At 40.4% G+C, this 17,070-nt stretch overlaps 1 protein-coding gene across 8 annotated transcripts in view; it reads left to right on the top strand.

Moving 5' to 3' along the window:
• Nucleotides 1-17,070, top strand: part of BTRC (beta-transducin repeat containing E3 ubiquitin protein ligase) — a 158,885-nt gene that overhangs the window by 74,110 nt on the left and 67,705 nt on the right. For 6 of the 8 annotated variants that reach the window (XM_063132535.1, XM_063132530.1, XM_063132536.1 and 3 more), the window contains one exon: nt 8,622-8,711. The exons of the other annotated variants lie outside the window; for them this stretch is intronic. In XM_063132535.1, the coding sequence (XP_062988605.1) occupies nt 8,622-8,711 (90 nt within the window). The remainder of the gene's footprint in view (nt 1-8,621; nt 8,712-17,070) is intronic. 8 annotated transcript variants of the gene reach the window in all.

Genomic DNA, 17,070 nt, shown 5'->3' with positions numbered 1-17,070 from the left:
CTTTTTGTTTTGAAGTGTAGATGGAATGAAAGTGAGGCGGCCATCGTTGTCTCCCTGTCACCAAGATGGCTCTCTCTTTCCTCAGCCCCCTCCTAACCCCGTATCCCCCACCCCCATCATTTTCATGAACTCTTTCTTCTACAGTTCAACACAGCAGTTGTCTCACAGGTTTTGGAGTCTTACAAGGCCTCTGACATTTTCTGGGAATTGTATAAAAAAATTCCCTGAGTCCCAAACATAATGTGCAAGTATATGCAGGCCACAACAAGGAAGAGGCAAGATAAAAGCTACATCTCCTCATAGCTACTGTAGAGGGGTGTATATGTTTGAGTGAAGGTCAAGAATAGTCACAGCAGCTGTAGTTTGTATCAATACTTAAAATGTGTTAGAAAAACCTGACCAAGCATGAAGTAATAAAAAAGTGACCATAATTTGTATGTGCTTCTTCCCTGTTAACAGTTACTATCCTCCGGATTTCAATGTACTTTGAACCTAGGATCAGGTATTATACCAAACATTAGTTGAGCAGAAATCCAAGACTGGGCAGAGATGTCGTCTTGTAGCATGAAAACCCCTTGGTTTGCTTCCCCCCACCCCCAGCTGCTTTAATGCTAATCGGGTCTGTCAGATGGGCTGCATTTTTGCATTCTTCTGTAACTGAGTCAAATGCTAGTGTCGTCTATTCTCCTGACCTTTTGTTTCCGTGTCCACTTACAGCCCAGTGAATGTGGGTAGTGATAAATAAAGCTCTGAACAGGACTCTCAACTCTTTGAAAACAGCATGTTGCCATCTCCCTAGTTATATTTCTTTTAAGTGTTTACGTGTATGCTGAATTCTTTTCTCTTGTGTGGCTGGAACCCTGGGGCCTCAGAGCCATGAGAGAGGCCAAGAAGCTAACAAAGTAGCTGTCCCCTTGTTAGCTTGTTCCTTTCTTTAAAAAAAAAAAAGGCACCACAAGATGAAACCCATCTGGCTTAGGGCATTACATTTTCCTCCCCCATGCACCTCTATAGATAAAGAGTTTCACCTGCAGTGAGGGTTTACATTGATTAGGGAGGGTGCAGTAATTCAACTCTGGCCATCCACTTTAGTGATACTTTGCAGTCTTTAAAGGTGCTGACCCATTGAGTTAAACTGTCAAGAGGAGGATAAAAAAGGAGCTTCGTCCCAGGAGGTAACAGCTGCCAGGTTTTCAACACCTTGTGCACTGCTGGAGAAATGTCACCAATTGTCAACGGGAAGAAAAATGACTGACTTGGCTGCCATCTTCCCTTTTTAATGACTAGCTTTATAAAATAAGGGATGTAAACCTCAGAAGATCGGCAAGCACAGGGCAGGCTGTCAAGAAAATCCAGAGAATTTTAAGAAGGTGTTACAGTTATATCCCTGGGGGCTGGGGGGGAGGAGGAGAAAGATACAGTCAGTCCAGGAGGTTAAGATGCCCTTTGAATAAAGAGGCATAGGCTTAAACGTTTGCTACAGCCACACATAGCCAACATTAGCAGATCTACTCTTTTTTTTTTAAAGTGTATGTTTGGGGGGAACTAGATTCATAAGCCAGTGAACTGAGAGAAAACATACTGTATTTCTGCTCTTTGGAGGACAATTTGTTTTCAAGCTGCTACCAGATGGCTAAATACCATGACATTTCTCTTTTGTTTGGGGTTGTTGTTGTTTTTGTCTTTTGGTGGTTGTTTCAGTTTTTGTTTTACAAGCAATTCAGTTCTCATTGCTTTTGTCAATATTGCTTCACTGAACAACTTCCAGGGATGGGTTGCAATGGGGGAAGAACAGAACAGAAATTGGCATTGTCCTTTTTTCCTTAGTTGGATAGATAGGAAGGGCAAACAAAATGTGAAGATAATGAAGTCCTGGAAATGGGCTGAGTATTTCCTCTTCCCCTCCCCCCTCCTGTTTGTTTTTAGGTTAGTCATTTTAATTGTACTGAGTAATTAGAAGGTACATACAGCCAAGGGAGCATTGTTATGGAAATTGCTCAGAAAAACCCATTCCCCATCTACCATTGCCATGTGTTGAGACAATTCTTCCCTCTAGTGGCAAAATTAGGGACTCTGTCTCCACAGTAGGCAAGGTGTAATTGCAATATGACAAACTGAGCTTTGGGGACATTTCTGTAAATGTTCTTGGTTTTGGCTTGCCTTGCCTATATTTTGTCTCACTGACTTCCTGCAGAGATCTTTCTCCTTCCCCACAAGCATTCTGAGCTATGAAGACTAGAAATGTAGCCTTAAATTTAGAAATACTAATCACAGTGGATTCTGGGTAATGCTTTGCAGCTTGACTTAATTCTCATCTTCCTTTTTTAATTACCTATTTATAAAAACGCTTTTAAATTTGCAGGCATTATTTAATACTTTTGGAAGAAGCACCTCATTGGAAATAAATAAATAAAATGCCTTTTTAAAAATAGTCTGTGTAAAAGACCTTAAGGTAATTAATGGAAGTCTCCTAAGGCCCCATAAGTGAGATGAAAGCGATCTTTCTGAATCTGCATGAGTGATTTGTTTATATAACTTCCCACTTCCACTGAATTCTTTAGAGTCTAATAACTATTTTCTTACCATTTGGCAATTGGTGCTTTGCTACAAAAGCCCTTGTTTGAACAATGAAAGAAAGAGTTTAATAATCTTGTCTCTGGAAATGACTTGGGGAGGCTATGCTGTTGGATTTCCTTGTGTTTTACAATATTTATCTGATAAATCATGTGATTATTGACTGGTGGAAGATGAAATCTTATTGAACACTTTGGTCACTGCACCTGTTAAAAAATGGTTCTGTGTTGAGAGATTGAATCTTTTGGAAGCAATGCCAGTGAAATGGCTTCTTATTTAGTCCATACAACCGCAAAGGCAGCCACTGTTTTAAATCGGGGTAGGGAATGTGTGGCCCTCCAGATGTTATTGGACTGCAACTTCCATCAGTCCTAGCCAGCATAGCCAGTGGTGAGGGATGCTGGCAGTTGCAGTCCAACAACATCTGGAGAGCACACACACGCACATCAATTTACATGGAAATCTTGGAAGCCCTCAAGGTTCAAAGGATGTTACTCCTTGACATTTAGACCCATCGCCCTGCTATTAAAAGGTTCATAGCCCCACCAACACCAGCTTGGCCTTGGCCACGGCATATACCTCAGCAGGGAACTCCGGGTAATTCTCATTCTCTATTTCTCATGTTTATACTTTACATATTTAGGTGTAAACCTAAAGATGTAAGGAGGCCTTTAAGGTGCTTGTGAATCCCAAAGATGCAAAGTGGAACCTGGATGGTGATGCAAAATTTGGTTTCTTGATAAATCAGTTTTTAAAAAGGTGTGTGTTTTGTGATGGGGGCAGGGGAGTTTTCAGTCCTGGGCACAGAGAGAACATTGGCCAAGCATGTTATCGCTTTTTATTGAAAATGTAAATCAAAGTAGATAGATCCACTTCATAGTTTCTATTTTTTCTGTATTTATCAGTCCCTCCCTCCTTTTTGTTTATTAATTCAGTCCAGATCAAAATATTATGATTCCCCTCACCCTCACTGGAGCATAACCACAGATTATGTAATTTTGAGTGGGCAGTGCAAATTTGGTCCTTTTTTCCCTTAGCTGTATAATAGTATGCAGGTGGCAGTTTCAGTCGGTCTGGGGATGGATACAGCTTTGCACCTCCTGGTTTCTCTCATTGCATTCCTGCTCCTGACATGATTTGAAGCAGCTGTATGTTTGTAGATATTCTTTTCCATTAGTGTGTGTTTTGCTATAGGCTGCTTAACGTTCATCTCAAACAGCTTTTGCAAGGTTAAAGGAATGCAGCTTGGTAACAAGTTTGTGTCATTTTAAATATATACCTTCCAGTAAATAAGGAGGAGCCTAGCAATCAATCCCTTTTAGTGTGTTATATGTTTCACCTGACAACTAAACCCTCTATTGATTAGCCATTACTTTGTTAGATAATCCTGTGTCATTGAAGCCACTGTAAAAATTAAACTCTTTAAAATGTTTTACCCTAGCAGCAGTGTGAAAATTGAAAACTTGTTCAGAATTATAGCCAGCTTTCACCAAAAGGGTAGTTTTCAACAAACTGGTTTATGCTTGCATTCTTTATATGCAGTATAAAACTGTATTAAAGCACTCCAACGCAAAACTATTTGCCTCAAGCATAGAATCAGGCTGCCATTTCAAACAGTGCTTCCCATGGCCTAGAAATGGCTTCTCGTGGTGATTGGGGAGGAGATGCTTGGACAGTTCACATTTTTGAACTAGAATTGAATCAGAAATCCTTTTATAGCCAAAACATGGAGTTTCGACTTCTTCTGTAAGATGATCAAGAGCGTGACCAACTGTTGTGAATCCCATAAAAAAGAAAGTGACCAGCTAGAATATTAAACTTGTTTACAAAGGACTGTATTACTTTGGTGATTAATAATCAATACATTTTAATCAGTTAAAAGCTGCTCCCTGATTAATTGGGCAGCAGATTTGATGGAAATATTTTAACTTATTTTTAAAAATGTGTTTTTACTACCAGGCAGGAGAGAGAGTCTCCCTAATCTTTCATATAGGCAGAGTGCCCCTTCTTAGATGGTGCTTGCTGCAACTCAAGTGGGCATAATCTAAGAATAAAGTACATGTTTTTTCTTTAGTACCATTGCTTGATTGAGCACAATCTAGAATTCCATAAAGAGGAAATAGAAAATTAGGACTGCAGTGTTTAGGTCAGGGTTGCGCAATGCATGGCCCACAGGCCACATGTGACCCCTGCTGCAGTGCCCCTCCATTAATGTTTTTGTTTAAAATGGCATGTATAGAAGCCCCCAAAGGGTCAAAATCATCTTGAAAACTAGCTATTTCTGATGCTTTTTATGCTCTGTAGCCATTACTGTAAACCCCTGGTTTAGGTCAGTAATAATCAATGACTGGGTTCAGAAAACATGATAACCAATGGTGGTTTAAATCGTCGACAGTTAGTTATTTAACCCATTGTGGGTTATGTTGTGTGGAGGGAGTTTTTTTAACCGACAGTTGGTTATTTGGTTGAAATAACCAACACAAATAACCAACGCTGTGGAAAGTTGGCTATTTGAACCACCATTGGTTATCATGTGGTGTAGAGGGCACCATTGGTTATTTCCTTCGTCACCATTGGTTATTTCATCAGCCATAGAGTCGCAAAGTAAGATCAGTCAAAGTGGCGGTTGCCACTCTAGTCCAGCTGACAGGATAGATTTTCAGCAGCAGTGTCTGGTGGGATACTGGTGGGAGGACTGAGGGGAGAGAGAGGGTGGGAGATGAGTGAGTTAACTCAGCATGGACTAATAGTCAACTCAACGCTGATCCTAATCCACACCACAGTTGATTGGTGGCGAGTATCCCCTAAACAACTGTTGAGTTGATTACACCACCGTTGACTATCGTGTTGTCCAAACATAGCCAATATCATCATTTAGATGCCACATTAATTCATAAGTAATTGAATGACAATCCTACTGTCACTGTATTCCACCTTTCAGACAGGTCTATATAGCTCTTTGGTAAAGCCCATTCTTTCCATATAGAATGTCCTGAGTCCAATGCCTGGTTTTTCCAGTTAAAAGAATCAGATAGTAGGAGATGGCAAAAACTTCTTCCTGAGTCTCTAGAGACTCATGGTCATTCAAAGTAGATTATACTGGGCAAAGTGGACAGCTTCCTAAATGTTCAAGCAGAACAATGAATGCTTCATAGAGACTTAGGTGTGAATTTGTTTTAATGTAAAAAATAGTTTCAGAGTCTCTTCCTTGTGGAGGAAAGTTTGAAAATAACTGAATGCTTAGAAATCAAGCTGGCAAGTACCAGTCCCTTCATAGCATCATATAGTCCTCCAAATGCTTCTGTATCCCTATGTTCCTAATTTACCTGCAGAATTCAGTAGCTAGATTGCTCAATGGAGGTTCCTAGTACTTCTCCTGTGCTGAAAGCTTTGCTCTGTCTGCCAGTTAGCTGCTGAGCCATATTCAAAATTTTACTGCTGGTTTATAAGATCAGGCCCAGGTTGTCTGAGAGACCACTTTCCTCTGTATACACTGCCCAGGTCTCTATATTGTGAGGCAGGGAGGCCGTGCTTACCGTACCATGGCCTACTGTTATTGTTTGGCCATAGTGTGGAGGAGGGACTTCTCTGTTGTGGCATCTATCTTGTGGAATGATCTTCCCCGTGAGATCAGACAGGCTCCTAGTGTAGACTGTTTTTGCCAAAAACTTGGAAGACACATTTGTTTGCCCGGGCAAATTCCTGACCTTTAGCATTGCCAGCTATCCCTAGTTATTTTAATGAGATATTTTATTATTGTTTCCTTTATTGGGTTTGTGTTATTTTATCTAGTAAAGTGCTTTGGGATATTTAGTGTAGACATATTTTAAATAAGATAATAAATAAATATTACAAAATGCAGGTTTATTCAAACATGCTAAAGATACTCATAATACTGACAAAATAAATCCTGAAATTTCATATATTTGATCCACAGAGTAAGGTACTATAATTCTGAAGAGATCATATAATTCTTTCACCAGCTACAATCTTAATTTTCTGAGTGGGGTCTCTTTGGGATAGAGCGTTGCAACCTCCCACCTCACCCCAAATAGCATAACAGATTAAGAAAACTAATACAAATATGAATTTGTGGACAGTGTGCCATTCATCTGCTGACTTCTGGATCATGGTTTCTTAGCGAGATAACAATTTTAAATATAATGGGCACACAGGACGTTTTGGTCCAGTGCAAAGAGTAAACTTTTGCTCACTTACAAATAAAGGCATTTCTCCCTAAAGAGCTCAGCCGAGGCCGTTCTACTCTTCTGTGACCAAATCCCAGGCTATAGCCATGTGGCAAACAGAACTTTCGGTTTCTCAAACTTTATCATTGTGGTGCCACCCTAAATTAAGAAAGCATTTGTTCAAGCCGCTTCAGCTCTCATGAAGCCCACAGCAACAACAATAACAGCAACAGCAACAACAGATGGTTTGTGTGGCACTGCTTTGTATTGTTCAAAAGGAAACGAGGAGAAGTCAGGTCTACTGTAGGATGTTCTTCTACAAGTTGTGAGTTTGGCTCCTTCTGCTGTTCAACAGGCAGGTTAAAACATGTTTGTTTATTGTTGCCGTTGGGTTTTATTATTTAGTGGAGGTGTGGGGAGGTGCTGTTTATTTTCTGCAATTTTGGTTTTACTTAGATCTGTATTTTAATTGCTTTTATATTTAGTTTTCTGTAAAATCCCTTGAAATCTTTTTGGAGTGAGAAGTGGTAGACAAATTTAGTAAATAATAGTTTAGATCCCCTAGGGAAATAAAAAATCTTCTGGAATATAGAGTTTCATCTCCTTTTGCACTGGCATGGAGCATGAAGACACATGTTGCCATGGTAAATGAAGGTACATGTGCTTCTGCCAAAAAAAGAAAAGGCATGGGACTGCCAGCTTTAAACCACTGCTTTAGGGTTTGTCCAGAGGGACACTCATGTTCTTCACCACTACTACTTTTGATTAAATACTTATCTTAACTCCCCCACAAAAATCAGTGCCATCCCTAAAGGATATATCTCCCTAAGGATGCTATCCTATGCATGTTTAGACAGAAGAAAAGTCCTACAACTCCCAGCATTCCCCCACCAGCACTGCCAGCTGGGGAATGCTGGAGGTTGCAGGACTTTTTTCTGTCCAAACATGCACAGGATTGTGCTTTTAAATACCTAGAATAGATGTTCTGTTTTCATTTGAAAGGAAATGGTGGACATCTTCTGGAGGCAACAGATGAACTTTTTTTTTATCTTGTCATGTTTTCCATAACCCTAGAATGGGTGGGCAGAAGAAAGATCTCCAGATGTTTTCTATTTCAGCTCCAAGGAGCCCCTGCCAAGTTGGTCAGTTGAAGTAAAAAAAAAAAGTAGACCACTCCAGGTGGAGTGCCACGTCCCTATTGTGTATATGAAGGTCTTGAGTAAGGGTAGTAAATGAAACAGCATTCTTTGCACTTCTTTGAGATAAAGAGTTGTATCCAACTGTGTTTGCTCTACAGCAGAATGGATACCACTTATGGAAAAGATTCCCACCACTGTTCCCTCCAAATCTGCTCCAAGGGCTTGGGGGACCCTCTAGAAAAGATAGGGGGCAGTGGGGGAAGTCTCATTGCATGAGTGGAAGTCATGACCTAAACATGACCTCACCCCTTTCTTCCTGCCATGTTCTTCTGTTGAGGTTTTCCTATCCCTGCCCTGGTGTTTCCTTTCCTCCTTTCAATTTTCTAGTCTATCACAATCTCAAGAAAATACAGGGTAACTGGTGAACACAAAATTTGCTAGTTTGGTTGGCAATTCTTTTTCTTTGCTTTTTCTTTGATTTCTTAATGAAGAATTCAAATGTGCAAATAGTTCTTTCCATGGTGTTTGAAATGTCCGCCTCTTGATTTAACCAATACAAATCCCTTTAAGGGAGTCATGGCCACCATGCACGTTATATGGAGGCTTTTTCTGTTTTTCAAGTATTCGTGCAGGAATACAGTTAGCTGCACTAATTACATGAAATACCTTAGAACAAACAAAATTACTTTATCCAAAACCACTTTTCCCCCCTTCTTCACAGACCTATAACAGCTGTGCCAGACTCTGCTTAAACCAGGAAGCGGTATGCTTAGGGAACACTGCTATGAAGACTGAGAACTGTGTGGCCAAAGTAAGTAAAGCTACTGCTATCACTCTTCCACTAGCTCAATAAATGTTCTATGGAGAGGCATTCTTACCTTGTAAAATTGTGCATTCTGAACATACAGGAGTAAATTTTATTAACTTTGTAGGGTAGCCTTCCTCAACCTGGCTGCACTGGTTGGGGATGGTGGAAGTTGTAGTCAAACACATCTGGAGGCTGCCTTGGTGGGGAAGGTTGCCATAGGGTCATATGAGGCCTTCATTATAGTCTTAACTGTGACGCATCTGTTTTTGTATTAATCTTAGGAATCCCTCATTAGTTTTTGAAGTTGTGAAAAGCTTTGAAATAAGATATTGAAAAGCTTAGGAATAAGGAAGGAAGCTAAAAAGTCCAATTTTGGTTTTTAAATATAATTTCTAGGCCTACTAGACAGAATATGCTGGCTCTCCACTCGGTGTGGCTTAGCAATGGCTGTATTAATATGAGAATTGCCCTTATGACAGCCAAAAGACATACTATCACATTGGAAGGACAAATTCACACCTCCCATAATGCAATGGATCAAGGACCTAATCACATTATCAACTTTTGAATAAGTGTTATGTAGATGCAACTTGCAAATGGATAAACATGCGGATGTCTGGTCTGCTTTTCTTGAAACCTTTGTATAACTCCCTTTTCCTTTCTTTTTTGAATGGTACATAGGAGTGAACCGCCCAGAGAGCTCCGGCTATTGGGCGGTATAGAAATGTAATAAATAAATAAATAAATAAATAAATTGATTATAATTTTATATACACAATGTATGCCCCCCCCATTTTCACAATGTATTTTCTGTTTTGTTTGTTGATATTCATAATAAAAAAGAGAGAGAATTGTGTAATTCAAGTCTTGCCCCCCAACCTATGATTTATTTATTTTTATGCTCCCTTCTTTGAAGCAAGTTGTCCCCCTTGCTTTCAACAGACAGGCATTGGAGTGGGCATTCAGACTGTTGGACTAGCACCATGCTTTTCTAAGGCAAAGTTTGAATTTTAGCTCCTGTTTCTTTTGAGGATGAGGTATGCTAAACCTTGAGGATGTGATACTCTGATACCCCCTCTGCTGGCCACTATCTGGAGTCGCACAATAAGAGCCCGGGTTCCCGTGCTCATTGCAGTATGGTGACTTTTGTCAGCAGGATGGAGAAACAGTACTGAAGAAGTCTCTGATTTTAAAATAAAACACTTGCCAAGGGGTGGCAAATCGGGAATGTTCCTTTTTATATTGCCACATCAAAAGAAGCATTTGCAGGGAAATGTGCATCCTGTCTTAGCTTTCCCTGCAACTAAATATAACTCCAATAAAACAAGAAGCGTGTCTAAGGGATTGTGAATGACTGGAAAACATTCCAGCCACGATGCAGTGTGTATAAAAAGGGCATGTTTAGCCTTGCTTAAGCTTCATGTTTCCATTGGAAGGAAGTTCAGGATAGCCCTGCAGGACAGATCAGTTCATGCAGCCATCTGTTATCAAAACCAGCTGGCGCTTTTGCAGCACCTCTTCTCCCCACCCCCCTTCCCATCTCCAACAAAATGGTTGGTAGGAAAATTAGCACCATCTTCTCACACCCCATTCTGTGGAGTTCCTTCCTACAATTCCCATTTTCCAGCATATGCATATTAAATTTTTGACACCATATCCAAGATTCCTTTCTTTGACTTAACTTGAGTTTTAAAATATACTACTTGCAGATCACAATGCTGTGCAAATTTTCCCCATCTTTTAGTAAAACTAGCCATTGCACAGAACATGTCATGTCTCCATAACATGTGTCGGTCTGCACTAAAGTATACCATATATAATGGACTGTTTATTTCTGGTACCAGGGTGTGAGCAGCCTGGATAATTACTCATTGTTCCTAGGAATGTGGGAAGCCTGTTTAGCCTGTTGGGCCCAAGAGAACAAAAATTCTTCCTAAAATGAAATAGATGTCTTAGTTTGGATTTTGCACTATGGGCATAACAGTATGATAGAAGTCCAAGCTGCAGACCCACAAGCCCTGTACAATTGTGCCCGCCCTTTTGTACTGTCACACAGTTTGCAATTTAGGATGACAGCAGTTTCAGTGAGTGCAGTGGATAAATCACAGCTAGGCTTAGGCTGCAGCATGTAAAGCACAAATTGTGGGTCTATTGCAGTAGGTCTAGTGGAAGTGTCTACTGTGGCAATATGGGGTCAGAGTTTGAGCTCATATCTTTAGAGGGGGTGTCTTTTCCATGATGCTCTGAAAAATATGGATACGTATCTAGGACCTCCTTTGGCAGACAGCAGGCCTCCAACTGTAGCTTCTAATATGAAATACAATTTCTAAGTTGAGTAGCATTTTGTGTGATTTTTTTTTAATCAGAGTGTTATAGAATTTATTCTTCAGCTTATTTTTCTACAAATGGAGATTTAATTGCCACTGTATAGCCCCTTTGAGTTCTTGGTTTGCAGTTCTAAACCTGAGATTATGAAATGGCTTGGCAGGGTTTTCCCAGGATGCAGCTCCTCCAGCGCTAAGCTTTTGTTCTGTTCAGAGCTCATTGGTTTGACCAGAACTTACATGTGGCTGGCAGGAAAGCATGAGGGAGACGCACTTACTAAAAGTAGTTTGTAACACCTTTAATTAAAGGTGTGCCCTCAAAATGGTTGCCCACAAAAATTAGAACTCTGTTAATTTCCCCTGGGATCTTGACAAACATCTATGAGAAGAAAGCCAGAGACAAAAAAAAAATAAAATTAGGTAATGAATCCTGGTCTCGGATAAAAGACATGTTTCTTCCAAGCACAGCTCCTCCAGGCTGTTTTTTCTTGGACACATGTTTTGCATATTTATAGGTTGGTGGGGGTTGTTGTTCAAGGGGGTTGCACTTTTGTAGGAAATAAATATTTCTTTTGATGGTGCATGTAGCCGAATTGTGTCACTGTCTCAAAGCCATTCGTCTTTGGAAATCAGAGTTTACTCGAGATATGCTCTGCCAGATACCTAGAACTCTAAATAAACTATTTTTCACAAATACCAGTAGTGTAGCAGCTGTCAATATGCATACAGACTTGGTGTTTCACAGGTGAAAGGCCTTCTCCTGTATGAAATTCGGTGGGTGTAAATTGAGACTTAAAGCTCTTGTGGGCCTCCCTTTGTCCAGGAGAAATGGAAATTCAAAACTGACCCAAAGAAATCCATTTTTCTAAATGGTGTAGTTAATGTAAGACACTCGTTGCAACAGGAAGATTCCACTGAGATTTAAAGAAGAACTGAATTGCTGTATCACTGATAAGAATCCACAAACCCGATCTGTCATATCTTGTGAAAGGGATATAAAACCTTGGATGGGTTTTAAACCAGCATCTTAACAGTTAACATGCATCTGCCAACTGCAGAAGACTTTCGGCATGTGAAGAACTCTGATGTTTGGTCACCATTAGACACTTACGCAGATTAGACATCTGAGCCAATCTGATGTTTTCTGAGATTCTGGGACAATTTAGAAATGGCAATGCATTTCAGGTTGTGGAGCCATCTGTCCCTCTCAGAGGATCCTTTGATTTGATATCACTTATAAAGGCTGAAAATGTAGTTACTTAAGTATACTTCATTATCTTTATTCAGCATCTTAAAAAGGCATGATGAGATGTTCCATCCCATTCCAGTGTTCCCATTGCAGATGGGTGGCCTGTCCTGGGACTGGCAAAACTTGCTTAGATAAGACAACCTCACTACTCTTCCTGGAGCTCAAGGACAAACAAGGTGTTGCTTTAATGAGGCTTATTGAAAGCCCGCCAAACGAGCAGCTGTTCTGTTACTTTGTAAGCTTGGCTCTCCAAGCTGTGTATTGGTGATTGTAGGAACTAAACTGTGCAGTAGAACGATGCATAGCAAAGAAATACCTGTTAATGAAGTCCCCACCCCCTGCTCCACCCCACCTCCTGGTTTTGAAGTCCGGAATACCTAGGGAGGGATGGAAAGTTTCAGAATCCTGAGGCAGGTAGAACTGTCCTCCCCATATCAGCCAAGACATAGATGGGTTGAATGTTCCTTAGCATTGAATTGAGAGGGTGTGTGGGTCATTGCTCCTTCACTTGCTCCATCTTCCCATTCTGATTTGGGAAGAGATACTTGGTTCCAATAGTATTTTGTTGAGTTGTTTTAAGAAGACTCAGAGAGGTCTTATTCTATCCCTTTATCATGCCAAGTGTTGAATTAGTACCGTAATCCGCAGATCTTTAAACCTGTGGAGCACTCTTCATGCATATGACTGCATGTAAGGATCTCTGCATGCTCTGCCCTGAGCAGACGGCTGGTTTGCAGGGCAGTACAGGCCAAAGAGAAGGTAGAATAAGTTAGAAACACTGTGTTAGTGACCCTGGGATCAAGGCTCTTGGATTATCATCATCATCATCTACAAAATTTATATACCTCTCCCCATTCAAAATTTCATAGCAGTTAACAAGATAAAATAAAAACACATTAAAATAGATTTTTAAAAGAGGTAAAATTCAAAGTGAACCATGGCTGGTCATCAAGGGAAGGCTTCCTGGAACAACAATGTTTTCAGGAGGCGCCTAAAGGTATACAAAGTCGGCGCCTGCCTGACCTCCAGAGGCAAATGTTATGTGCACATTACGTTTGCCGTAACCAATCCTGCCCCAATTGGGGATATCCCTTGAGCAAGGGTAGGCAGCAACTTGATACCTCTCACATGTTTTGGATCACAACTCCCATTAGCCCCAGTCACTATGGCCAATGGTCAAGGAATCTGGGAAGTGTAGTCCAAATTATCTGAAGTGCACCAGGTTGCCTATTCCTGCCCTGAAGGCATCCTGGCAATACTCTTCTGCAGTGAAAGACTATTTACGTATTGTGACCTTTCTATATTCAATACTATTTCTTGCTGCTCTTTCTTTTGGAGGTGTAGTAGAGTCTGCATTTTACACAGGTTCATGTTTGCTTTGTAATGATGGTTGAACACACTGCTAATACTGCCTTCCAGGAATTGTTGCAATTCTGTCTTGCTGATGCTCTGCTCAGAATTGTTTTTTCAGTTGTGGAATTAGAATCCAATTTCTTTCACAAACCTCTCCTTTTGAATAGGAATAACAATAAGTAAGTATCTTTTGAGTGAGAGTACACATTTGTTAAATGGAAATAAAAGGCATTAATAAAGGCATGGTATGAGGTTTACTTAATATTCACAGTGTTCTGCCAACATAATTAAAATCCTCAAAGTGTCAATCTTCTTTACAATGGCCAAAATCTGATTGTGAGGTTAGGTGGCCTTAGTTTGGAATATGTTAGGCTTTCTCAGCCACCCCTCCCTTCTTCTCCAGCCCCATCCCACTTGTCAGAGTTATTTGCAATGGGATTGAAGAAGAATGTGCAAGTTACCCCCTCCCCACATTCTCCAGATTTTGATAGAAGACTTGGTTTATTTATTTCCAAAATTATATCCGCAGGAAACAAGCCGTTTAAATTCAGATTATGCTGAATCAAAATGGTGCTGGTATGAGAAGCAACGTGCTGTTTTATGAGCATGGAGTCCCTTTTCTCATAACTGATTGATAGTAAATATTTTCCTGAAGAGTTATTGCCAGCCATGAACAGTGCAACTGTTTCACTGGGTTTTTTTCTCTCATAGTACTTGCTGTACCAGCCATTGTCTGTAATTAAGATCTACAATTCACAATGCAGACGTTTGCACTTCCTCTGGGTCTGAGCTATTTATAAGGTATTTCAGCTGTTCAGAGTTTCTTTTGAGTGTTAAACTACGTGTTAACAGGCATCTTTAGTCTCTGATACACACACATTGTATATCATTTGCCTTTATTTTAGTGTTCTTCGATCTTGGAAGTTAAGCACTTTATATGTTGGATTCATTATGAATTAAATAAGATAGGTCTTTTTTAAAGTAATCCTGGGTAACTCCAGAACCCATTGCACCCTCCATCAGCCAGTTTTCAACCAAGGATCTCTGTAAAGCTCTACAGATACAAACCCATTCTTGACAGTAATGTTTATATTTAATTAACAGATGGGGAAGAACAAAGCTGGCCATGCTAAATTTTTCAAGCTTATAGGATTGGAAGTAGTTACCAAACATATGAAGGATTCAGACTCCCCTGCCTTACCTCCTCATGAACATTTGTCTGTGAGCCACTTCACATAAATTTTTTTTTTTGGGTGTGCAACAGTGCAAGGGGAAGTGTACATAGTCTTGTGTGTGACCATCACACAAGTTTCTGTTTTACTGCATATGCATGGAAGAAAACGTAATGGAATGGATTGTTTTTATGCTTGTTTCAGCGATAGCATACCATTGTGAACTTCTGAATAGAAGAGCATTGACCTTGAAGATCTGGATTCACAGCTCAGCAGTGGAATCACTGAATAACAGCAGATGAGTTAGGCTTTTTTTTTTTTTTTTAGTTTTCCAATCTGTGAAATGGGAAGGATAATGGCACACTTTATGGGATAGTGGTGAAAATTCACTTCCTGGATACAGTGCAATTAAGTTGAAACATGGAAGTGACCTTTTTGGATATCAGCACAATATATTGCAGGAACATCACCAGGCCTAAATATTTGAATGAAGCATTTTGGAAGGGAAACCCCTTTCTGGCCCTACTAGCCCTTTTCGCTAAGTTTACATAGGTCTGGGTCAGCATAGAAAAGCAATGGTGTCTTTGTCCCTAGGAGGGGTAATAATGAAACACCAGTTCTTCATCAGGCATGTACTGCAGCATTGCCTGCTGATGCATGCCGGATCACCCGCACACAGGGATCACGTGACCACTCCAAAAGTCAAACGATCAATTCGCCTCGTTTTGGCTCTGTAGTTAATGCACAAACAGTGCGATCTGCAGGGCTGTAATTGCATTGTTAGGGCCAAGGAACAAGCCTGTGCCTTTTCAGCAGACAGCTGGCAGGGAGAGAGGCATGTTGTTAGGAAAGAGAGAGGCAAGGCAAATAAAATTACTGCTAACGCTCAGAGATCGGCAGGAGTCCTACTTGCCTAATCTTACCGGTGGGAGCAAGCGGCTGTTGTAATCCAATTATAGCAGCATAAGCAATTTGTTAGACACTCCGCATAATGTAACAATTTCCCAATAAACTCTGACTTGTAATAACGTCGGCAAGAGCCCACATAAATCTGCCCGAATGGTGGGGGCTGGAGCATTCGGCTGGGGGCTTGTAATTTGTGCCATCAGCACGTTTTTTCCGACTGTGGCATGGTGCACCATTTTCCATGCAGGAATTCTGAGGAGCAAAGCCTGGCAAAGCCTCTCCAAAGAAGAGGCCATTGGGAGGGGAGGGGCCAAGCAGTACAGAGAACCACACTGTTCTGATTTATCCAGAGAGGCAGAAAATCTCGTCCTGGAAAACAGCTGCTTAAAAAAGAAAAGGAAAAAAGTTAAAGGCAACAAAGAACATTCTGGAATTCCATTTCTTTCTTCTTATTTCTTAAAATAAGTTGTCAAGGCAGTTTGCTCTCCTCTACTAAAGCACTTTGTATAAATGACATGAGATTCCACTGTGAACGAGTCAGGATTGTTCAAGAGAGAGATGTTGATTTTAAGAGTAGCCACCAGTTATGTTCTTTGTTGATTGTGGCTGTGCATAGATCTGGAACCACTAACTTTGAATTTTCCATGTTGGATTTAACTTTTTTTTTTTTAATCTCAGTATTGTGCATCCCCACTGTTCTGCCCAGGGCTCTGCAAAGAGCTAATTGAATTTAGGTATTTGTGTAGAATTTGTCTGCCATGCCCTGTCTGTCACAGTAAGAACAAGACTGTTACTGAAATTGATATGCCAGCCGTATAAGAATTCTTGTTTTTGCTTCTGCACCAGTACTTCATTTAATCATTTGGCCATGGAAGCTAGTGAGTCATGGTACAGAACACTAGTTTCTGTCAGATTATAGCAGCACAGCACTTTGCTGCAGAACTCTAGTTTCCTCTAACCTCTGTGAATGTCCGTTTCCATGTATCATTGAGGCATCAGGTAGCACTATGCCACCTCTGCAGAAGGTCCTGGTTGAACTTGCTCCTTTATTGATCAAGTTAAGCTGTATTGTCTTTTCACCTTCAAAGAATCTGCAGACTCCTGGGTACTCCGAACAAAATGTCTGACCTTGGGAGCAACTCCTGAGAACATAGAACATTATTGATGCTTCCTGTGTTCCCTGTTGTGTTGGGATACTGCTTAATATGATATTTTGTGTTGCAGATGTGTAGGATGTGTTGTTGTTGTTGTTGTTGTTTTGCGTTGTTTGTTGTATTAACTCTAATATTTCAATTTTAAGCAGTAACTGAGTGAAATTTGGACAAAAAGTCACATAAACAGCCCTTAGGTTTGTGTGC

Source organism: Elgaria multicarinata, chromosome 8 (genome assembly GCF_023053635.1).
Source record: "Elgaria multicarinata webbii isolate HBS135686 ecotype San Diego chromosome 8, rElgMul1.1.pri, whole genome shotgun sequence".
In the NCBI taxonomy this organism is placed as follows: Eukaryota; Metazoa; Chordata; class Lepidosauria; order Squamata; family Anguidae; genus Elgaria; species Elgaria multicarinata.
This window is presented reverse-complemented; position numbering and strand designations above follow the sequence as displayed.